The sequence below is a fragment of the Hyperolius riggenbachi genome, chromosome 8 (genome assembly GCF_040937935.1).
Source record: "Hyperolius riggenbachi isolate aHypRig1 chromosome 8, aHypRig1.pri, whole genome shotgun sequence".
NCBI classification, from domain to species: domain Eukaryota; kingdom Metazoa; phylum Chordata; class Amphibia; order Anura; family Hyperoliidae; genus Hyperolius; species Hyperolius riggenbachi.
Genome location: NC_090653.1, coordinates 265,755,884 through 265,780,596, shown reverse-complemented (window position 1 = coordinate 265,780,596; position 24,713 = coordinate 265,755,884). Strand labels below are relative to the sequence as shown.

At 46.3% G+C, this 24,713-nt stretch overlaps 1 protein-coding gene across 6 annotated transcripts in view; it reads left to right on the top strand.

Moving 5' to 3' along the window:
* CCDC120 (coiled-coil domain containing 120) overlaps positions 1–10,439 on the top strand; it is an 84,099-nt gene extending 73,660 nt beyond the window's left edge. For 5 of the 6 annotated variants that reach the window (XM_068248801.1, XM_068248799.1, XM_068248803.1 and 2 more), the window contains 5 exons: positions 67–117; positions 204–366; positions 839–940; positions 5,084–5,974; positions 7,409–8,873. In XM_068248801.1, the coding sequence (XP_068104902.1) occupies positions 67–117; positions 204–366; positions 839–940; positions 5,084–5,974; positions 7,409–7,517 (1,316 nt within the window). In that variant the 3' untranslated portion in view covers positions 7,518–8,873. Of the gene's footprint in view, positions 1–66; positions 118–203; positions 367–838; positions 941–5,083; positions 5,975–7,408; positions 8,874–10,377 lie in introns of those variants that run through there. The other variant, XM_068248804.1, reaches the window with a different exon arrangement.
* The last annotated feature ends 14,274 nt before the right edge of the window (positions 10,440–24,713 follow it).

Sequence of the window (24,713 nt, the reverse complement as noted above, 5' to 3'; positions counted from 1 at the left end):
ACCACTGCTTTCCTGCTAGAAATGGCAGAAAGGTGGAAAATCACTAACTCTGTATTTATTTAACAGATGAAGCCTACCAGTCAGAGTGCAGCTCGTTGTCTGATGGCGCCAGTCACGGTGAGTGTTTGTAGAAATTTTCACTAAGTGTTTCAGTGGATAAACCCTCTCGACGAACGCCTCACCCTTTTATTGCTCTCCTGCAGACGACATACTGGCTCCAACCATGAGGCCTTCTCCTCCCCGGATCTCTGACCATTCCCGAGCCGTCTCCAACAGTCCTGAGAGGAGGGTGGGTTGGAAGGCGTCACCGGTGGAAATCTACTGCGAGATCCGCAACAGACGCAACTCCATGGCCAGCTCTGCAAGGTGAGCGGAATAGGGGAAGAGCAAAGGTCATACGATTAGCCTAGGAAAGCCTAGATTATCCCCAAATAAACAATATATAGATCACTTTGGTGTCGCAAGTAAATAAAAAAGGTTATTTCTGCATCAATAATGACATAGCTGATTAATGACACAGCTGAAATGTCAAAATTGTCAGAAATCTTAAGGGATAAAACCCCGAGAGAAACACCTCTCTCTGCCAAGCATTGCTTTCATTTGAATTGACAGAAAATATCTCCTAGGGATTCACATGGGAAAAACAGGAGAATTGATAGAATTGAGTGATGTTACACCAGCTGACAGGAATACAGCTGATGCAGCCAATCACAGAGCTAGAAGGAATTCGGGATGTATGATTTGAAATCCATTTGGTTGGAGAAATCACTTTCTTAGATGTTAATTGCAGGAATGTAATTTTTTGCCTTAATTAATTGCATTTCTCTCCTTCTCTCAGCCCCACCCGCTCCTTCCCCCGCAGCCTCTCCAGCTTAGAAGGGCGGAGCGTTCCAGCCACTCCGATTCTGAGCCGGAACGCCTGCAGCAGCTCTGCACTCAGGTGAGATAACGGAACTTGTCACGCTAATACTTTGGGGGTCGCTGTGGAGTCTGGAATAGAAAACTGATTTTGTATATATTTAAAGAGTACTTCCAGTGAGCCTGTAATATAAGGTTCTCACCCGTTATTCATTAACCACTTAAGGACCGCAGTCCTAAACACCCCCCCCACCCCCGACCAATTTTTACTAATTAGGCCACTGCAGCCTAAATGCTGGGAATACACGGCTCGATTCTGAGCCATATAGATGGCCTGATAGATAATTTCCGACACATCTGATCTACCGCCCGATCGTTTCCGCGCTCGATTCTGCACGGGGGACAATGGAAAAAGATAAGAAAAACAAGCGGTTGATAAGAGAATCGCCTACAGAATCATGCACCAAAAACAATCGGGCGCGGAATTAAGCTGCAAAATCGACCCGTGTATTCCAACCAATAGGCCTTGCTGCAGGACCGTACAATCTAGCACACAATTGATTCCCCCCCCCCCTTTTCTGCCCACCAACAGAGATTTCTGTTAGTGGGCTATGATCGCTCCCAGGATGTTGTGGTTTTGTTTTGTTTTTTAATAAATATTAAGTTTGTTTTTTTTGGTTGTTTTTTTAAATAAATAATACTATTTTTTTAATTATTTTACTTTAACACCTCCTTCCCCCCGCTAGCCAATGACAGAGATCGGATGTCATAGGCTTAAGCCTATGACAGCGGATCGCTCCTGTGTGTCTCAGGGGGACAGCTGTGTCAAGTGTAAATAGACAGCGGTTTTGCCGTTTAACAGTCTCTTCGCAATCTAATAGCCGCTGGGAAGCTGATGGGTGGGCAGAGCGTCATTCAAGCAGGGATGCGCGCTCATAGGCTGCAATCTCCACCCCTAGGACTTCACGCCACGGCGTGAAGTGGCCGGCAACAGGTTAATGACAAAACCTCCGCCTTCTCCTCCGCAAAGCCGTCATTGCAGTTTTTTCTTATGAAGTCTTCTGAAGCTGTGTGGCCATCCCCACCTGCTTGCCGTGGAGCTTAGGGCGGGCCACAATCAGGTGGGGGTGGCCACAGAGCTTCAGTAGACTTTGGTTATACATAGCTGTGGCTGCCTTGCAGACAGGGGGGGGGGGATGAGGGGGAGTTTCTGTAATTAATGAATAGCAGATAAGTGATTAACCCAACCACCTGTCGATTTCTGGCAGTGATAAAAGAGAGCCTTAGGCCCCATTCACACTATACCGGTTTGCCACGATTTCAGCCAAAATGCTCAAACGCTAGTGTAATTAAAGTCTATGGGCCTGTTCTTACTTGAGCGATTTGCGGGAATCGCCGTAAATCGCCCAAAAACGGCAAACGTGCAGCCTGCACCATTTTCAGGCGATCGCGTTTCAGTGCAAGATGCGATCGCAGCAAAATCTCCGCAGTGTTCAGTGATTTTTCCGCGTGAAATCGTGGAAAAATCACTCCTGCAAATGCCGGTAAAGTTTTGAAAACGCAGGTGTGAGCAAAGCCTTACATTGCAGTCCCTCTATATTTTACGCTTGAAATAGTCTTTTAATAGAACTCAACGACTACTGTATAAAAGATTTAATTTGGCCTTCAGTATAAAGTGCGTGCGTGCGCTACCTCTAGAGATGAGCGTAATGACTTAATTATGATTTTGCGAAATTTCGCGTAATTAGTGTAATTACGATTACGGCCGTAAGTACATAATCGTAATGAAGAAGGATTTCGCGAAATTACGCGTAAGCGTAATTTTCGCATTACAGTGGGTATCGCGAAAATACGTTTGCCTTGCATGCAACCGTTTGTAAGCGTAGTTACATAACGTAATTTCGCAATAGTTCATATTACTGTAGGCGTTAATTTTCGTGTCGTTTTCGCGTTACGGAATGCTATTTCGCATATAAAATTCGCCATGTAGTGATATTTTGCATCAAAATTCGCCATGCAGACGAAAATGCCTTTGGCGAAAATTCGCGAGCAACCCTGCTAACAAGTAATTACGAAATTCGCGAAATTACGAAGAAATGCGAAATTACGTTATGGTTTAACGCGAAATTACGTTATGGTTTAACGCGAAATTACGTTATGAACGAAACACGAAATTACGCATTGAAAATTACGCTTACGGTATTTTCAATTACGATTTTAATGGCAATTACGCTACCATAATTTCGCATCGTAATAGCAAATTTTGCATGCGTAATTATAGTAACGCGAAATTTCGAAAATTTCGGCTCAACACTAGCTACCTCCATATTCCTCTCACTTCAGGTTCACTTTAAGTGCAGGAAAGTTCTGAGTCATTACTTCTCTTTCAGCTTAAAGTGCAGTGAGCACAGTTTTTTTACTTTTTGTATTGTTGTGTGCCACTGGGGTTCGGGGGAGCAACATTACTTACGGTACCTGTGGGCTGCTGATCCTCTGGGCCCCGCCCCATTCTGGATCCTCCATCTTCTTCTCCCATCTGCAGGTTGTGTGGGAATTTGTACTTTTCAGTGGAGTCATGCACGCTGTGATGCACACTGGGAGATGTAGTCCAATTAGATGTGAGTACAGTGTACTTGTATCTAACTGGACTGCATCTCCCAGCAAGCAGTGTGGCGTGCGCGCATGACCCCACTGAGAAATACATATTCCCACACAAGCTGCGAACGGAAGAAGAAGATGGAGGATCCAGGCCAGAGGATCAGCACTCTATGCATAAATAATGGTGCTCCCTCGACACCTGCAGCCTCAATGGCATACAAAATTATGAACCTCTCTTATGGGGAGGTTTGTTTTTAAAAAAAATAAAAATAAATAAAAAGTGTTCTGTGTGCTTTAAGGCAGAGAGTGGATTCTAAATAACAACCTTGCCAGTCTGATGCAATCTTAAAGTTGAAGCTGTTAAACTAAAAATAAAAATGAGACTTATTTTCATGTTAATTATGTTCTAATTATCATCCGTACTATGCATAGAATTAACTAGCTGTTGGCCCGGCGTTGCCCGGGTATGTATTTGGCTGGTGTTGGCTACACCCACTTTTTCTAACTCTAACACACAATTACTCAATTACCTAGTTTGTGAGATTTGCGGTCTTTGGCATCAATAATTTGCATTGAAATGAAACCAATCCGATTGGCTGTGGCTCTACCCCCTTTTCTGAATTTGAAACCCAGTCACCCAATGACCAACTGTACCAGGTTTGAGGCTTGTGTCATTAACCGTGCAAGAAGGGCAGCAATTAAATATTCCCCTCGAAAATCAATAGGTGAACTGTGATTAGCTTTTGTAGGCTCCACCCACTTTTCTGAATATTGATCCCAGTCACCCAGTGACCAACTGTGCTGAGTTTGGGAACATTACCAGTGTAAGAATGGCTGCAGTTTACATTTTCCCAGTGAAATTTGTATTTGTCTCCGCCCACCCAGGTTATGGGGATAAAAATTAACCTTTGTTATTCCAGGTAATGTACTATGTGTGTGCCAAATTTCATTCAAATCTGTTCAGCCATTGTTGGGTGATTGAGTAACAAACATCCAAACTTCCGCATTTACAATATTAGTAAGATTATCTCATGCGATTTTCAGTTCAGGTCTGTTTAAAGAGAACCCGAGGTGGGTTTGAAGAATATTATCTGCATACAGAGGCTGGATCTGCCTATACAGTCCAGCCTCTGTTGCTATCCCAAACCCCCCTAAGGTCCCCCTGCATGCTGCAATCCCTCATAAATCACAGCCACGCTGCTGACAAACAGCTTGTCAGAGCTGGCTGTGTTTATCTCTATAGTGTCAGTCTGCTGCTCTCCCCGCCTCCTGCAGAACTCCAGTCCCCGCCTGCATCCCTTCCCTCCCTGCTGAATGGAGGGAAGGGACGGGGGCAGGGACCGGAGCTATGTAGGAGGCGGGGGAGCAGCTGAGACTGGCACTACAGATGTAAACACAGCCTCACAGCATGGCTGTGATTTATGAGGGATTGCAGAGTGCAGGGGGACTTTAGTGGGGTTTGGGATAGCAACAGAGGCTGGGCTGTATAGGCAGATCCAGCCTCTGTATGCAGATAACATTCTTTAAACACACCTCGGGTTCTCTTTAAGTTCGAGTTTGCTAAAAAAAAAAAAAAATTTAAAGTTTTCTTCCAACCGAACCAACTGTGATGTTCTTCTCTTTCCAGGTCGGAGGGCTCAGGGCTGTCGCAGAAGCAGTGGACAGGCAGTCAGGACTCACAAGTGGGCTTTCCCAGTGAGCGCACAAACACTCATTCCTCTCGGAATCGGAGAAGTAACAGCTCCGAAGCCCTGATAGAGAGACCACCGGCCACCGAGGCCCAGGGAAAACCTTCCTTCAAAAGTTCAGAAGCCCTGAGTGACCGTCCTCAGACTGGCCCGACGCCTCCTCACCACCAACAGCGAGGGGCAAGATCTCCGGACCCCCGAACGCCGAATACCAACGCCCGGCTCCCATACGAAGAAATACTGATCGATTATTACATGGAACGCCAGCAGCAACAACAGCAGCAACAACAGACACGGGGGTGGGTGGAATCAGAGAACCACTACTGGGTGGAACCGGACTCCCCCTGGTGGGCAGAGCCAGATGGTAGCAGCCATTATTCTCGGCGGGATGGCTATTTCGAGGGTTATATGGGCAGTCCGGCTCTTCGGAGTCGGGCGGAGACTCAACAGCGTAGAAATGTACCTCGGAACAAATCGTGTGGCCCTCAGTTGACTGACGTTGGTCATTTCCAGCAGCCCTGGCATTCTGATGGCTTCCATCAGCGCTCCGCCCCCCAAGGCTCTCATCAAGGCCCCCGATCTCGGAGTCAGCCCCGGGCTCCTCCACCCGAGACCATGGAGAGGAATGTACACAAAGCTCTGGCACTGGAGGGGCTCCGAGACTGGTACCTGCGCAACTCAACCGCCCCAGGTGGGATTCAAAGGGGCCCTATCCCCTCCCACATGCAGTACCAGAGATACTATCGCCCGGAATATCATGAGGGACACTATCAGACTGGATCCCCACTTCCACACTCTATCAGCTTCGGTGGGGCCCCTCTGCATGGCAGGTACGAAATACTCTACTGACCCATGCGCAAATGATAACGCCCACCTCGCTACTCTGCCCATTTCTTCAGTAGCTATAAAACAGTCACAATGGGCTCCGCCTCCATGACGCCACTTTCATTACCATCTGCTACATTAAATACTTGTAGTCTACATTACAGCTGGCTGTGCAAACAGATCAATCATATCTAAGCAGAGAGGCGGGGAAAGGGAGGGGCGTTGTCACTCACATCACTAGAATCTGCTGAGTCGAGAGACATCAATGGCACTGATCAGCACTGCTAACATTTAACGTGCAAAAAGTATTTTCTAAAGTGTGTATATATATATATGTAATCACTTTTTTTTTAAATATTATTTTAAGGAAAAAAAATTATTTAAATTAGTAAATGTTAAGATGGAATTTTGACAGGAGGGATGGACTTGTCCTTTAACTGGACCACTATCACAAAAAAATTATAAAATTTAAATTCATGTAAACACCCACAACTAAGAAGTATGTTTCTTCCAGAGTAAAATGACATATAAATTACTTTTCTCCTACGTTTCTGTCACTTACAGTAGGTAGTAGAAATCTGACAGAACTGACAGTTTTTTACTAGTTCATCTCCTCATGGGGGATACTCAGTATTTCATTTTTATTTTTTTTTAAAAGCACAGGCTGCCCCCCCCCCATACCTATTTGCACACTATTCTGGCAGTTGGGCTGAGCAACTGTCGTTCACAAAGTGCTTTTGAAAGTAAAGAAAACTCTGAGAATCCCCCATGAGGATATGGGCTAGTCCAAAACATGTCAGTTCTGTCAGATTTCTACTACCTACTGTAAGTGACAGCAACATAGGAGACAAGTATTATATAGCACATTTTACTCTGGGGGAAATGTACATTTTTTGTGTTTTCATATATTTTAAATTTTACAGGTTGTTTTTTTTTGCGATTAGTGGCCCCTTAAGTGCTTCCTTTGCCTGGGCTGCTTTGTGAATCTCTAATGATTATTTCTGGTTTTCTTTTTCCTCTCTTCAACTCTGTTTTCAAACACTGATCTCCATTTGACACTCATTCTTCTCCTTCTGCTGCATTTTATACATATTATTAATCTTCTATCCTCTTAAAAAAACAATTAATTTTGTTGTCCATTTTTATCCTTTATTTCCCCTTCCTCTGCTTTACTTTTATGCTGCTGCTTTAATCTCTACTGATCTTGCTTTTTGAATTCACAATGCCCACCCAAACGTCCCCCAATACCCCCCCCCCCTTCATGTTCAAATTCTTCCTTCCCACGATGCATCACCACCATCCAATCTTTGTCACGCTATACCACTTATCACTGCGATTTGCACTGCTTGCTCCCCCCACCCACCAATATGGCATCCTCCGACCACCCTGCATTTTATCACCGGCCTCCTCGTGCCCACCATGCTCACCCCACCAATCAGGCACTTCTCAGAGTACGTGGATGAGGACTTGTACAGCAAGGCTGCCGTGGGTAGTCGGGCACAAGGAGATCGCTCATCGGAGGGCACCCCGCCAGGGACGTTAGTCTGACACTGGATGTGAAACTTGACACTCTTGCCTCGGACCACCAAAATGCCGACCGGTCTTCCTCGAAGAAGAACCCCTGAGACCTAACACTGCTGTTCGGTTCTTCAGCAATAAGACTAGTTAGCAGGAGAGATAATCCCCAGTTAGCAAACATCGCTGCTCATTGGCTCAATAAGTGCAATAAGTACCCATCCCCCCTACTTTACGGGGGTGTTAGTGTGCTGCAAGGGGAATCGTCTCATCCTCATCGCAAAATGCTAATTAAAGAGGACCTGAACTCTTGCACAGGACACAAGGAAAACAGAGAAATGCACCCTGTGTGTTTTTAGAGAGAAGAGCCTGCCTAATTCCCTCTCATCTGTGACTAATCACAAGTGTAATTTGAGCACTCTGCTGTGTCAGCACAGAAATTTGCCAGTCCTCGGCAGACGCAGCTAATATGTAAACACAAGATGTTAACCCTTTTGTCTGCTTCCATGACAGCAGGAAGTAGACACACTGCAGATTTATTGCAGGAGTTCTGTAAGCTGTAACAAAGAAATATTTTTCTATAATGGTTATTATGCTGTTGCGTATCGTTTAGAGCAGATAGGAAGTTCTGAGTTCAGGTCCGCTTTAACCGCTGTGTACAAGTGCCTCCCTGACGGGGGGGCGTATTGTGAGACATACAAATTCCTCTGTGTATTCTGTTATCTCGTACGTTCACTGGCATTCGTCTTTCTCAGTGTTGGGGGGAGGGGGAGTTAGCGTAAAAGTTCATTTTGCTGCCTACCTGTGTCTCGGTACCCTCGCGACTTTACCAGAGAAAGTATAAATTTGTCTCAGCGGGATTTCCGACCTTCAAAACCAGAAAAAAAAATAGAAGAGAAGGAATCATGTATTCACAGCGGGAAGACTGGTGAAATTAAACTTCATGTCTGTGCCAAACCGGGCCTGCAGACCACTGGACGAGAGGCCGCCCCCTGCTGGGTAAAACGCTGTATAGTTTGATAACCTGTATTCACACTGAATGTTTGTAAGTAGACACACTGGAGGAAAGAAAATGACGGGGGAGGGGGGGAGAGATTATTGTGGTCACCTAAGAGGAAGGAGGCCGAGCTGGTTCTTGTTGCCTCTGTGTTGGTCGGGGTCATCGGAAAACCAAGCAGCTGAATTTATAATCTTGTGATTTTTTTTTTTTTGATTTTTTTTTTGTTCTTTTACTTGTTACTAACACTGAATTGTGACTCGATAACACTGTGCAATATGTACAAACTGAAATTTTATTTCAGGGCAGGAGGGGCTAATTTGTTTATGGGGCGGGACAATTTAACAATAAATTCTAAAAGAAACAAAACAATAAAAAGGCATTGTTTGATTGTAACATTTGTGACCTAAACTAGGAGGGCTGTCCAGAGGCTAACGGCTGTTTTCAATTAGGGACATTTATTTTTTTTTAGATCCGCTGTGTCTCCTGATTATTACGCCGCATAATCACCATTTATTTAAAGGGACACTTAAGCCAGGAATAAAAAAAACAGTTTTTCTTGCCTGGCGCTTCTACCAGCCCCCTGCAGCCCTCCCGTGCCCTCGCAGTCACAGAGCCTCCGTTCCACCCCAACAGCTAGTTTAGTTTTCGCTGACATGGAGTCAGCAGGCTTTCTGCACCTGCGCTGGACTGGCCAAACATATCCTTATTCATGATCCCGTCTTCAATAGCGACCTGCACAGGCCGCTATTGCGGACGGGAACACAAAGAAAAATACGCGTGGTTAGGCCTGTCAGCAAAAACGGAACTAGCTGTCGGCGGGGGACCGGAGGCTCAGTGAGTGACTGCGAGGGCACAGGACAGCTGCAGGGAGCTGGTAGAAACCCCAGGTGAGTAAAACTGATTTTTTTTTTATTCCTGGCTTAAGTGTTCCTTTAAACATCTATCAGATCTTATTACAATATTACAAGGTTTATAATTCTTTTGTTGTGTTAGTATCACACTGCTCACCAATGGGTTGGAGGGGGGAAGGGGGATTCATGTTAATTCTGCTGAACAAACTGGCATTCTGCAGCCATATGACAAGCGGTGCAGGGAGAGAAGAGGTTAACCTGACAGATGCAAATTAAATTTTACAGAAAGAATACCTGGTGTGGCAGATGAGAGCAAATGGCTGTTACTTTCTGGATGACACTCATATACAATGTTAACTAAATTTGTTAAGAGTATCTGCAATCAGAGGTATGATGAGACCATACGGCGTCTGAGCTCACTTGCGAGCTTCCGGGCATTTTTCAGCAAGGTATTACAGGTATATCAGCCTTGGGTACTGTACTGGTTAAGGGCTCTGCCTCTGACACAGTTGACCAGGGTTTGAATCTCAGTTCCTCCTATTCAGTAAGCCAGCACCTATTCAGTAGGAGACCTTGAGCAAGACTCCCTAACACTGTTACTGCCTATAAAGTGTGCCGTAGTGGCTGCAGCTCTTGCGCTTTGAGGCCTCTTGCACACTGCAAGTGATTCAGATTCCGCTTTTTAATCTGTTTTTACATCCGATTCAGATTCCGATTTGCAGTGTGCAGGGAGCAAACGGCGAATCGGAATCTGAATCGGATGTAAAAACTGATTAAAAAGCGGAATCTGAATCGGAATCGCTTGCAGTGTGCAAGAGGCCTTAGTCCGCCAGGAGAAAAGCGCGATATAAATTTTCTCTGTCTTTAACATTGCTGAAAAATGCACAGGAGCGCACAAGTGTGCTCAGGACATGAAGACGCTTAGCAATTATACAATCTTGATTGTACAGTGCATCCGGAAAGTATTCACAGTGCATCACTTTTTTCACATTTTCTTATGTTAGTCTTATTACAAAATTGATTATTCATGTTTTTTCCTCAGAATTCTACACACAACACCCCATAATGGCAACATGAAAAAGTTTACTTAAAGAGGAACTCCAGTGAAAATAATGTAATAAAAAAAGTGCTTCATTTTTACAATAATTATGTATAAATGATTTAGTCAGTGTTTGCTCATTGTAAAATCTTTAGTCTCACTGATTTACATTCTGACATTTATTACATGGTGACATTTTTACTGTGGGCAGGTTATGTAGCTGCTGCTAGCTGTTTTGGCTTTTGGAGACAGCTGTAAACAGCTATTTCCTGTCTGTGAACCTTGTTACATTGTGGCAAACTGTCAAAAGTACCACGGTCCTCAGAGCTTCACCACAATATCAGTCATATAGCGCCCCCTGATGGTCTGTTTGTGAAAAGCAATACATTTCTCATGTAAAAGGGGGTATAAGCTACTGATTGGGATAAAGTTAAATTCTTGGTTGGAGTTTCTTAAAGGAGTACTATCGATTGAAACGACTTTTTTTAATACTCTACATTAGTGTACACATTACCACTAGTGCTAGGGGCACTTTATTTATTCACCCAGGTCTCTCTCTCACTATCCCTGCTTAAAAATTCATTTCTCACACAGCTCATAGTAGTTTGGGTCACCCTGAGCTGCTTGGTTACTCTGTCACACAGCTCACAAATATATTTCACTGTGTCACTCACAGCATGCAGCAGACATGAGGAGAAATAGGCTGATCTGAGGTGGTAGCAGGTAACTAAATGAGCTGGAATATTGCTGGAATATAACTAGCTATACCACAAGTCTGTGTTTACACTCAGTCAGGCTGCCTGCTTGAGGTGATTCACTCCAGGCTGCATCCACTTTACAAGCTGCTGAGAGGGGCAGACCACTGTCTACAATTAGCATTATTAGTATCTTTATCAGTCAAGAGAAGCAAAGATAGTAAACACACATAAGGGCCTTTTTCCACTAGCCTGCGATTTGCTTCTGATCGCAAATCGCAAGGTACATTAAACTAATGGAAACTGCAGCAGCAATTTCCATTAGTGCGATCCGATTGCGATGCGATTTTGGTCAAAGCGCAATCGTCGTCCTGCCGCGTTTTGTATGCGATTGAGCTGTACTATAATGAGTATAGTAGCTCAATCGCAATCGCATGGTGGAAATTGAAACGCGATTGCGATCGCATTCCATAGTGGAAAAGAGCCCTTACCCCTTACCACCATATCAACAAGATTCTTTCAGCAAGGTGATAATTAAACTATAAACTGAGGAGTTGATAGCATCTCCCCTTTGCAGAGACATGGTCTAGCCCTCTGGGAGCTCAGTATTAGATACATTTTGTATCCAACACTGACGCCAAAACTGACGGAGGATTTTACAGCTGAGCGGAACAGCTGTGTAAGGAATCAAATTGCTCCTAGTACTTGCCCTAATGTGTGCTACAACATACAGCATTTAAAAATAAATGCATACATCGATAGTATTCCTTTAAGGTTTTGGCAAATGTATAAAAAAAAATTGAGAAAAATCACAGCCTTTGCCATGAAGCTCAAACTTGAGCTGAGGTGCATCCTGTTTCCCCTGATCAGTTAAGTTGCAGAAACATCTCAAGGATGAAGTTCACCTGTGGTAAATTGAGTTGATTGAACGTGATTTGGTAAGGCACACACATATATAGGTCCCACAGTTGACAGTTCATGTAAGAGTACAAACTAAGCATGAAGTCAACGGAATTGTCTGTAGACCTCCAAAACAGGATTGTCTTGCGGTACAAACCTGAGGAATGTTACAGAAAAATTCCTACTGCTTTTGAAAGTCACAATGAGCACCTCCCTGACTAAGGACTTTATTCAGGGAGGTGAACAAGAACTCAATGGTTACTTTGTCAGAGCTCCAGAGGTCCTTTGTGGAGAGAGGAGAACCTTCCAGAAGGACAAAAATCTCTGCAGCAACCCACTAATCAGGCCAGTATTGAAGAGTGGCCAGACAGAAGCCACTCCTTAGTAAAAGGCACATGGCAGCCCGTCTGGAGTCTGCCAAAAGGTACCTGAAGGACTCTCAGACCATGAGAAACCAGATTCTCTGGTCTGATGTGAATACCAGGTGTCACATTTTGGAGGAAACCATGCAGTGCTTATCACCAGGCCAATACCATCCCTACAGTTAAGCATGGTGGTGGCAGCATCATGCTGTAGGGATGTTTTTCAACGGCAGGAACTGGGACACTAGTCAGGATAAAGGGAAGGATGACTGCAGCGCGGTACAGACACATGCTGGATGAAAACCTGATCCAGATCGCTTTTGAACTCAAACTGGGGTGACGAGACCCTAAGCACACAGCCAAGATTTCAAAGGAGAGACTTCAGGACAACTCTGTGAATGTGCTTGAGTGGCCCAGCCAGAGCCCTGACTTGATTCTAATTGAACATCTCTGGAAAGGTCTTAAAATTGCTGTGCTGACGCTTCCTATATAACATGATGGAGCTTGAGGAATTAGCGAAACTGGCCAAGGATAGGTGTGCCAAGCTTGTGGCATTATATTCAAAAATACTTGGGCAAAGTATTGAGAAAAGGCTGTGAATACTTATGTACATGTGGTTTCTCTGTTTTCTTTTTTTTTTTTATTTAATACATTGCAGTTGTCATTATGGGGTGTTGTGGGTAGAATTCTGAGGAAAAAATGAGTTTAATCAATTTTGGAATAAGGCTGTAACATAAGAAAATGTGGAAAAAGTGATGCGCTGGGAATACTTTCTGAATGCACTATACAATCTTAACACTTTTATGCAACGTGGGAAGGACTAGCTAAAGTAGCCATTCAAAGAAAATTCACTTAGTTTACCCTTCTATTAAACAGATTTGGTACGATTGTACAATCAAGATTGTGTCATTGCTGAGCACCTTAATGCTAGGTACACACCATACAATTTTATGTTATGCTGGAAATACACGGTTCATTTTTGAGCCATTTAGATGACTCGATAGATAATAATTTCTGACATGTCTGATCGCCCACCCAATCGTTTCGCCCCTCGATTCCGCATTGAACATAATGTAAAAAAGATAAGAAAAACGAGCGGAAGATAAGAGAATTGCCCCCGAAATCGAGCGGGGAATCGATTGAGCGGGAAAATCGAGTGTTGGATTTTATCTATCTGGCAGGTTAATCTAACAGAAAATCTAATACTGGGCATACATGGCTCAATTTTGCCACTCGATTTTCCCACTCGATCGATTCCCTGTTTGAATTCGCAGGCGATTCTCTTATCTTCTGCTCGTTTTTCTTATATTTTTCCATTGTGTTCAATGCGGAATCGAGCGGCGAAACGATCGGGCGTGAAATCAGACATGTTGGAAATTATCTATCGAGCCGTTTATCAAAGTGCTCAGAAGCGCTCTTGGTGTCAATGGTGTGCACCAGCGCCTAGATCAGAGAGGCATCGATCTGGTTGCCATTTTGGGTGGCAATATAAGGGTGTGTACACACACACAATTTTGATTGTCCAATTTTACCACTCCCATGTAGTATGAGAGCTTACCCTACACAATTTGTTCATAGTTTTAAAAATCTGGAGGTGGTAAAATGAGCCATTAACTGGGCAATCAAAATTGGAAGTGTTTACCAGGTTTAAGTGTGTATGGTCACCTTAAAGGGAACATAATATGGCTATTATGGCTGCCATATTTAATTCCTTTTAAAGAATACCAGTTGCCTTGCATCCTGCCATAGATGGATTAAGATGTAATGGGGCCCTATGCAAGGTAGTAGGCTTGGTGCCTCCTTGTGGTAAGCTGAAATGGAGAGAGGTTAGAGAAGGTGGCTGGGGGCCCCTTGACACCCACTAGGCCCCAAGCACCAGCCCAGGTTGCCTGGTGGATGATCCTGCTCTGTGTCCTGCGGATCCTTCTGGCATCATTAGTGTCTGAATTGCACACCTTCAAGAAGCATGCAGTTACTTTAGTCAGACCTCAAGTAGAAACATCTGATCTGCATGCTTGTTCAGGGTCTTTGTCTAAACATATTAGAGGCAGAGGATCACTAGGACACTAGGCAATTTGCATTGTTTAAAAGGAAATCAATATGGCAGCCTCCACATCCCTCTAATTTCACGTGTGCTTTTAAAGGGAGCATGTAGTGGAAAAAAAAACGTGTTCCAAATGGATACTTACCTAAGTAGAGGTAAGCCACTAAGCAATCCAGAAGCTTCCCCATCCCCCTCCTCTGCGCCATTTGAGCACTGGGACAGAGCTCTATGCACAGGGACATGCTGCTTGCTTGGTGGTTGGAAACAGCTGTTATTTCCCACAATACAAAGAGGGTTACAGACAGAAAACAGTCAGGGCCATGGTCATGACATCACACTGTGGGAAGAATTTTACTACAATATCTGATGATCTATTCAAGAAAAGGTAACCATTTCTCAAAAAGAGGGTATCGGCTACTGATTGGGATGAAGTTCAATACCTGGTTAAAATTCCTCTTAAAGAGACTCTGAAGCGAGAATAAATCTCGCTTCAGAGCTCATAGTTAGCAGGGGCATGTGTGCCCCTGCTAAAACGCCGCCCTCCCGCGGCTAAACGGGGGTCCCTTACCCCCCGAAATCCCCTTCGTGCAGCCGGGGATCTCTTCCTGATTGAGGCAGGGCTAACCGCCGCAGCCCTGCCCCACGCGCGTCTGTTAGCGCGTATCTCCGCCTCTCCCCCGCCCCTCTCAGTCTTCCTTTACTGAGAGGGGCGGAGGAGAGGCGGCGATGCGCCGCTGATAGACGCGCTGTGAGGCAGGGCTGCAGCCATTAGCCCTGCCTCTAGGAGCAGCAAAATCTACAACCAATTTGGTCGTTGATTTTGCGGGAGGGTGTTTGGAGGTGAAGGGACCCCCGTTTAGCCGCGGGAGAGCGGCCCCACACACGTGCCCCTGCTAACTATGAGCTCTGAAGCAAGAATTATTCTCGCTTCAGTGTCTCTTTAAGGCTGTGCTGAAATCCAGTTGCTTATTACTTTTTGAATGACTCCTGAGGTGAAAAAGGAACACACTCTTTCCTTACCTAGGGCTTCTTCCAGCCCCTAGAAGTCTTCTGGGTCCCTTGCCACAGCTCCGGTGCTCCCTGCTGGCCACCTGCAAAACTCGCCAACCCATTGTACAAGCTTGGTGACGTGGGCACACACATGCATGTGCAGAAGCGCCAACCCGCAAATAGGTCGGTAAACTTTGTGGGCGACCAGCGGGACACTGGAGGGGGGGGGGAGGGGAATCGGAGCTGTGGCGAGGGACCCAGAAGACTTCTAGGGGTGGAAGAAGCCCTAGGTAAAGAAAGATTGTGTTCCTTTTTCACCTCAGGAATCCTCTAACTAGATACTTCAAATATTGGAAACGTTCTGCACATATCACCTACGCCAGTGATCTGCAAACTTGGTGCTCCAGCTGTTAAGGAACTAAAAGTCCCACAATGCATTTGCCTTTAGGAATCATGACTGTGGCTGTCAGACTCCTGCAATGCAATGTGGGACTTGTAGTTCCTTAGCAGCTGGAGAGCTAAGTTTGCAGATCACTGACCTACACTGTACTTTGACCTCCTAACTATAGTTTGCAGAGTTGCTACAAGAGCAGGTCAAAATTCACCCCCATCTAAGAAGTACTTTAGTCTGCATATACCCTTGAGCAGAGGGAGGAGCTTGAGTCTATTTCGCTCCCCTAAACTACTCTGGTTGATGGATTAAAGAGCTGCACACAAGGCTGGAGGAACACACTAGCAGGGATGAGCAGAAACTACGCCAGTGCGAATTTACGCATCGTAGTTCGCATCTACGCATCGTAGTTCATAGGCGAAGTTTCAAACCTACGCTTAAGAATTTACGCGTAGCGAAGTACCGCTACGCGTAGCTTACGCCCACTATGCGCAGTTAACATGTGTATTGCGTAGTGAACTACGAATGCGTTACTTGCGTCTAATTTTCCGCATGCGAATGTATGCTTACAAATTTACGCATTGGGAAGGGGAATGTACGCATAGAAGGGTTCCCAGTATATGCATATATAAAGAAATTAACGTGTACAATTTTCTGCATACCTGCATACACTACGCTTCACACTACGCGTAATTGCGTATTTTAACGCGTATTCTACGAAATGCATACGAAGCAAATATTTGTTTTCGAAGTCGTAGTTTGGCGAAGCGTAATTGCGTAAAACTACGCGTATTTCCAGCGAAGCGAAGTTGGCTGACTACAACCATCCCTGCACACTAGTACAATTGCGATTAGGGTTAATTGCAATCGCAGGACATGCAACTTTTTTCTGCTCAATGCGGTGTATAGAAGCACTGCAAAATTGCTTTGAAAAGTGATTTTGCAGGATTTTGACTGCTCCCAGGGAGCTGATCAAAGAGACTTAAAAATTAGCACACAGGAGCAGTGATCAGCATTTTGGGGTCTGTTAATATACTTTGTTTACAGAAATATTTAGGTGTCTTTTACATGCAAGTAGGACAGTTTTATGTGGGAAAAAAAAACCTTGAAAATCACGGTAAATAAAAGTAGAAAGAGTAAAATACTGTATGTGGTACACCATTTCATAAATTCTAGAAAAATGCCTGCTTTTATCCCCCACCAGTCTAAATCTGCTTTATGACAGACCGTGAATCTGTAGGAAGGTGTGGCTTCAGATGACACGGGCATCCAAGGCAAGAGTCAGCTATTGAGGGGACTGAGTAGTCAGCTGTTGGCTTCTGAGGATATATAAACTGGTGCAGCATCTGGTCTGAAGCTTTAAAATTGGAAACTTTACATGTACAATTTGGGTGGCCATAGTAAAAACGTTAAGATTTTGATAAACCCAACCCTCTCCCCTTTCAAAGAGTACCAAATGAGGCAAGCTTCTCTGCACCTCCTCACAGGACAGTACATGCAGAAGCATTAAACCCCCCCCCCATTGGACAGTATATGCAGTGGCTGACCTGTCCCACCCCATCTCCCCCATTGGACAGTATATGCAGTGGCTGGCTTGCCTTCCTCTCCACGCCATCTCCTCCATTGGACAGTATATGCAGTGTCTGCGCTGCCTTCCTCCCTGCTTAATCTCCCCCTTTGGGCAGTATATGCAGTGTCTGGCCTGCCTTCCTCCCCACCCCATCTCCCCCATTGGACAGTATATGCAGTGGCTGGCCTGCCTTCCTGCCCCATCTCCCCCATTGGACAATATATGCAGTGCTGCGCTGCCTTCCTCCCTGCCTCATCTCCCCCTTTGGACAGTATATACAGTGGCTGGCCTGCCTTCCTCCCCACCCCATTTCCTCCATTGGACAGTATATGCAGTGGCTGGCCTGCCTTCCTTCCCGCCCCATCTCCTCCTTTGGACAGTATATACAGTGGCTGGACTGCCTGCCTCATCTCCCCCTTTGGACAGCATATACAGTGGCTAGACTGCCTGCCTCATCTCCCCCTTTGGACAGTATATACAGTGGCTGGACTGCCTTCCTCCCTGCCTCATCTCCCCCTTTGGACAGTATATACAGTGGCTGGGATGCCTTCCTCCCCACCCCATCTTCACTATTGGACAGTATATACAGTGGCTGGGATGCCTTCTCCCTGCCTCATCTCCCCCTTTGGACAGTATATACAGTGGCTGGGATGTCTTCCTCCCTGCCTCATCTCCCCCTTTGGACAGTATATACAGTGGCTGGGATGCCTTCCTCCCTGTCTCATCTCCCCCTTTGGACAGTATATACAGTGGCTGGGATGCCTTCCTCCCTGTCTCATCTCCCCCTTTGGACAGTATATACAGTGGCTGGGATGCCTTCCTCCCCACCCCATCTCCACTATTGGACAGTATATACAGTGGCTGGCCTGCCTTCCTCCCTGCCCCATTGGACAGTACTGTATATGCAGTGGCCAAGCTGCATGGCCAAAATATGTATGAACTGTGAGAGGACTGCCACTAGGCACAAATGCATTGGGAGGGGCGGGTTAATGGCCCAGGGTAGCGCCACCAGATATTGCTTGCTTGGCAGTTGGGAAAAAAAACGTTATTTCCCGTAATATAACACAGTTCACAGACAGCAAACTGTCAGGACCATGATTATAACATCACACTGTGGGAGGGGTTTCACCACAATATCAGCCATACAGTGTGTCCCCCCCCCACCCCCCCTAGCGGGAAAGGGGGTATCAGCTGAGCTACAGATTGGAATGAAGTTCAATCCTTGGTTAAAGTTCCTGGTTAAATCGCGATAGCGCTCCTTTGTGCATGAGTGTTGTTGAACTGTGCCTGTGCAAGCACGGCCGCACCTGCCCAGGAGCTCACACCTGCACGTGTATGAGCGACTTCAACTTACTGTGCAAGCATGGCCGCACCTGCCCAGGAGCTCACATCTGCACGTGTATGAGCGACTTCAACTTACTGTGCAAGCACGGCCGCACCTGCCCAGGAGCTCACACCTGCACGTGTATGAGCGACTTCAACTTACTGTGCAAGCACGGCCGCACGTGTATGAGCGACTTCAACTTACTGTGCAAGCACGGCCGCACCTGCCCAGGAGCTCACACCTGCACGTGTATGAGCGACTTCAACTTACTGTGCAAGCACGGCCGCACCTGCCCAGGAGCTCACACCTGCACGTGTATGAGCGACTTCAAATTACTGTGCAAGCACGGCCGCACCTGCCCAGGAGCTCACACCTGCACGTGTATGAGCGACTTCAACTTACTGTGCAAGCACGGCCGCACCTGCCCAGGAGCTCACACCTGCACGTGTATGAGCGACTTCAACTTACTGTGCAAGCACGGCCGCACCTGCCCAGGAGCTCACACCTGCACGTGTATGAGCGACTTCAACTTACTGTGCAAGCATGGCCGCACCTGCCCAGGAGCTCACACCTGCACGTGTATGAGCGACTTCAACTTACTGTGCAAGCACGGCCGCACCTGCCCAGGAGCTCACACCTGCACGTGTATGAGCGACTTCAACTTACTGTGCAAGCACGGCCGCACGTGTATGAGCGACTTCAACTTACTGTGCAAGCACGGCCGCACCTGCCCAGGAGCTCACACCTGCACGTGTATGAGCGACTTCAACTTACTGTGCAAGCACGGCCGCACCTGCCCAGGAGCTCACACCTGCACGTGTATGAGCAACTTCAACTTACTGTGCAAGCACGGCCGCACCTGCCCAGGAGCTCACACCTGCACGTGTATGAGCGACTTCAACTTACTGTGCAAGCACGGCCGCACCTGCCCAGGAGCTCACACCTGCACGTGTATGAGCGACTTCAACTTACTGGGCAGGAGCGGACGTACTTGCACAGGTGCAGTGTGGCTATGCCCATACATGATGGGACCGTGGCAACGGTAACAAATCCAAAAAGCTCTTGTCAGAAATATTCACATGCATCAATGATGGCCTCCAGGAGGAGATGGGAAGCCTCAGGAGGATCCAGAAGCTTCCTTCTTAGGTAAGGTTCTGTTTTTTTATTTTCTTTTAGTTCAGGTACACTTTAAAGCACACCTTAAGTTAGAGAGATATGGAGGCTGCCAGATGTACTTCCTTTTAAGCAATACCAGTTACCTGGCTATCTTGTTGATCCTCTGCCTCTAATACTTATAGCCATAGACCCTGAACAAGTATGCAGCATATCAGGTGTTTCTGACATGCATGCTTGTTTCTGGAGTTATTCAGATACTACTGCAGCCACACAGACTAGCAGGACAGCCTAGCCAAGAATATGGCAGCCTCCACATTCTTCTCAGTTCAGTAGTCCTTTAACCGACCCTCTAATGTCCCCACTCACTCCTCCCACCAAAAGCTGCTCTGTCATGTGCTGTCTGTCCTCTCTCCTCCATAGCTACAGAAGGGTCACCAGCCAACAGGCTATTGATGCATCTGTAAATGTTCAGCTCCGGACTGTAATGCTGGGCATACACGGTGCGTTTAGGCGGTGGAATCAAGCCTCTGGCTCGATGCCGGGGCATACCCGCGCGGGCGTGTGAATCGGTTCCCACTCGTCCCCGTGGGCACTTCCTTATCAGCCACTCGTTTCTTCCATTGTCCGCCCGTGGGGATCAAGCGCAGAATCGATCCGGCGCGGTGATCGGACAGGTTGGATATTATCAATCGAGCCATCAGCGGTTCGATTGATAAGGACAATTTAGCCGTGTATGTCCAGCATTACACCAGTGATCGAGCCCTGATCCCTGCTGAGCAACAGTTCTCGTGTGTAGGAATTGCAAAACAAAACACTTAAGTTAACCAGACATACAATAACTGGCCTGTTAGTTACGCTGGATTCCTCCACCACCACGACTGGAATTCTTTATAAAGCTCAAACACTATGGAAACACAACCTCCACCATAAAACCCGCAGCAACCGATGGGTGTCTCTGTTATGTCTGCCCAGACTGATAAATCACAAATGACTCAGCTAAGCTGGAGAGGTGCAATGAGAGCAGCGAGGTGGAAGAAAAAAAAACATCTGAACCTCTCCACTGAGAATCACTGGTAATAAACTGGGATATAGTGAATCTGAACTAGTATGCCAAATAGCCTAAATCAAGAATCAAAATTTGTGACTGGCAAATTAGTTACTTGGCAGCTGTGTTAAGCCTCATACACACACCTGTCTTAAAGGATACCAGAGGTGACATGATGAGATAGACGTGGATGTACAGTGCCTAGCACACAAATAACTATGCTGTGTTCCTTTTTTTCCCCTTTCTCTGCCTGAAAGAGTTAAACATCAGGTATGTAAGTGGCAGTTCCTGTCTGAGTCAGGACTGGGTCAGACTACAGTGTGACCCTCGCTGATAAAAAATTACAACTGTACAACTTTCCTAGCAGAAAATGGCTTCTGAGAGCAGGAAAGAGATAAAAAGGTTCAATAGTTCATAGAGTTTAGCTCTGGCATACTTCAATGAATGTGTCATTGAGCAAAAACAATAAAACACTAAAAACTTAAAAAGTAGATTTAAATATAAAACTGTGGAATATCTTAAAAGGTAATTTTTTTATGAGGACGAGGATAGATACAATTGTTTATTTCATTAGTTTACTTTCACCTCGGGTGCTCACCTCGGGTGACCTTTAAGTTGGCCGAGGTGGGCGATAGTGACCGCCTCAGCCGACAATCAGGCATGGGTATGACCCCCGACGCCCAACCCGCGAGTGATCCGCCGGAATGGAGCTACTCAACCCCAGCGACGCCGATCCCGCTGCTAATCCCATTGTCCACTCACCCGCCCACCGCGTAATGTCACACATGCGCTGCTCGATGTCCTTCCTTTGCCCCCTCCCCCTGCATAGCAACACAGCGCGTCGTCAGCTACACAGCTGACATGTACATCTGCAGCCCGGCCCAGTGATGTCACCTAAGGGGATCCCCGACGGTCAACATCAGACAGGCATGTGAACGCACCTTTAGTTGTGTAGAGACTTGGTAGTGCCAACTTTCCTCTAACCAGAGAAACTAATTTGCAGGTAAGGACAACTTTTGTTTAATCGCTGGTAATATGCAAACGCTAGTTTCCTTTCCTATTAATGTACCATCTTCCTACTACCACTACTGATTACTGTACCATCTTCCTACTACCACTACTGATTACTGTAACCCTCTTCCTACTACCACTACTGATTACTGTAACCCTTTTCTTCTATCTACCACTACTCAGTTCTTCACCCATTTTCCTACTGATTACTGCACCCTCTTCCTTCTCTCACTACTGATTACTGTACCCTCTTCCTACTACCACTACTGATTACTGTAACCCTCTTCCTACTACCACTACTGATTACTGTAACCCTCTTCTTTCTTCTATCTGCCACTACTCAGTTCTTCACCCATTTTCCTACTGCTATTACTGATCTGGGGTGCTCAGCAGGACCCCGAATTCGGGTGTTTTTTGGGGTTTGCCGAATGCAAACCCAAACCCAAATGCTGCAATCCGAGCCGAACCCGAATACGAAGCCTGCCGAATGTGCGCACTCGAATTCGGCCGGATGGAGCTGTGGGTTCGGCTTCTGGATTCGGGGATGACGTCATTGGGCCAATCAGAAGTCCTCCTGCCGAGAACCTGGCAATCCTAGCAACCAATCAGAGGAGGGGAGCCTGGCCCTCCCCTCCTCCATATAAGTAGAGATGTCGCGAACCGCCGATTTTCGGTTCGCAAACTTCCGCTGAAGGTTCGGTTCGCGGAAAAGATCGCGAACCGCTATAGACTTCAATGGGGAGGCGAACTTTGAAAAATAGAAAAAATGATGCTGCCCACAAAAGTGATGGAAAAGATGTTTCAAGGGGTCTAACACCTGGAGGGGGGCATGGCGGAGTGGTATACATGCCAAAAGTCCCGGGGAAAAATCTGGATGTGACGCAAAGCAGCGTTTTAAGGGCAGAAATCACATTGAATGCTAAATTGCAGGCCTAACATGCTTTCAAACATCTTGCATGTGTATACATCAATCATGGAGTGTAATTAGAGTACTGCTTCACACTGACACACCAAACTCACTGTGTAATGCACCACAAATAGCTGTTTGTTGTGTGTTGTGACGGCGGTGCTGGACTACTGTGCAACATGGCGAGATTGCTTTTCCTCACTCAGTGATGTCAGGTAATGTATGACTTCCTTCTCAACTTTCCCTGGCACTGTTAAAAAGCTTACGTTTTTTTTTTAAATTACATTTTCTACTTGCTGTGTACTTGTTCAGTACCGCTACAATGAGAATCCTGTGGAGGCGGGCAAGTCTGCCATTGTGACCCCGGGTAATGGCCGGGGAATGAGGGGTTTGAATCTGGTGTGGAGCCTGAGCAACAGCTACCACTACACATCCAAGGAGGGCAGCAGGTAGGCATGCCCGCCCGCCCGCCCCGAGGTAGTGACCAAAAATAACAATACAGGAGGAGGACTTTCGAGGCCCTGCTGTGTATTTGAAATGAATGTACTTTAAATCCTTTAACGAGAACCAGTTATGGCGGGCAAAGATGACACCACATTCCTTTCACGAGAATCATATGGAGGCGGGCAAGTCTGCCATTTGTGACCCCGGGTAATGGCCAGGGAATAAGGGATGGAATCCGGTGTGGAGCCTGAGAGAAACGGCTACTACTAAACATCCAAGGAGGGCAGCAGGCAGGCATGCACGCCCGCCCCGAGGTAGTGACCAAAAATAACAATACAGGAGGCGGACTTTCGAGGCCCTGCTGTGTATTTGAAATGAATTAACTTTAAATCCTTTAACGGGAATCCGTTATGGAGGGCAGGTCTGCCATTGTCACCGCGGGGAATGAAGGTTGGATTCCGCCCGAAGTGGGAGCCTGCTGAGACCCATGCTGTAGCTGCCCTGACCGTGCTTTGCAGACCAGGCATCTGTGGTCAGATGGACCCTTGAGCCAGCGGAAGACAAACCAAGTCGAAAGCATTTGCCAAGAATGTTTTACGGAGGGCACGTTTTTTTGCCCTTTTTTTCAATTTTTTGAAAATGATAGATGGTTGTATTTTTAAATTGTTTGAAAGTTTAGATGGTTGTATTTTTAAATTGTTTAAAAGTGTATCCATTCTTCCTCCCCTCAGCCACGAACAATACCATGGGAACGTGGAGCAGCAGAAGCCCCCTGTGACGGCTGCCGCGGTTGTTCTCCGCGGCTTGTCTTTTGAGGGGTGCTGCTTTTCCGCAGGTGTTCTTGCCATAGCTGTTTGTGCCGTCTCTCCAGGTGCCTTCGTAAAGCACTTGTCCCTACGTGACAGTTGGCCTTTCCACGGCTCAATTTTTGCTGGCCGAGACAACAGATGGCTTTGCTCCAATCTGAGAAACACACGTTAAAAAATTTCCAAACTGCTGAGCCCCCCTGGGCTGATGGCGCTACGGTGGCATCAGCAGCTGACGTTGAAGGGCATGTTGGCTGTCTGGCCATAGCTGGCGATACATGGCGCCGGACACTGCCCCCAGCTGTTTCTGAGGACGAGCTCCCTCTGCTTCTATCATGGAGTCGTCTCCTCCTAGTCCTCTCTGAATCCTCCTCTGAACTGTCCCCCTGGTCATCTCCTCTACCGGGAACATATGTGGTATCCGTATAATCGTCATCATAATCCTCCTGACCAGCTGCGCCCTCCTCAGAACAGTGCTGGTCGTAATGGAGAAAGCTACGCTTACGGATCATTACGCGTAATTTTACGCTATTACGCATTACGAAATTACGCTTACGGCATAGACATTCAATTTCGGAACATGTCTGTAATTACGCATAGCACTTACGCAATTACGCGTAAGTATACCGTAATTCAGGTTATTACGTTATAGGCTTACGCATAAAATCCTACTAGCAATTAATGCGTAAGGTCATGCTGCCAAGCGGAAAAGTTGACGCATGGATCAATGTTAG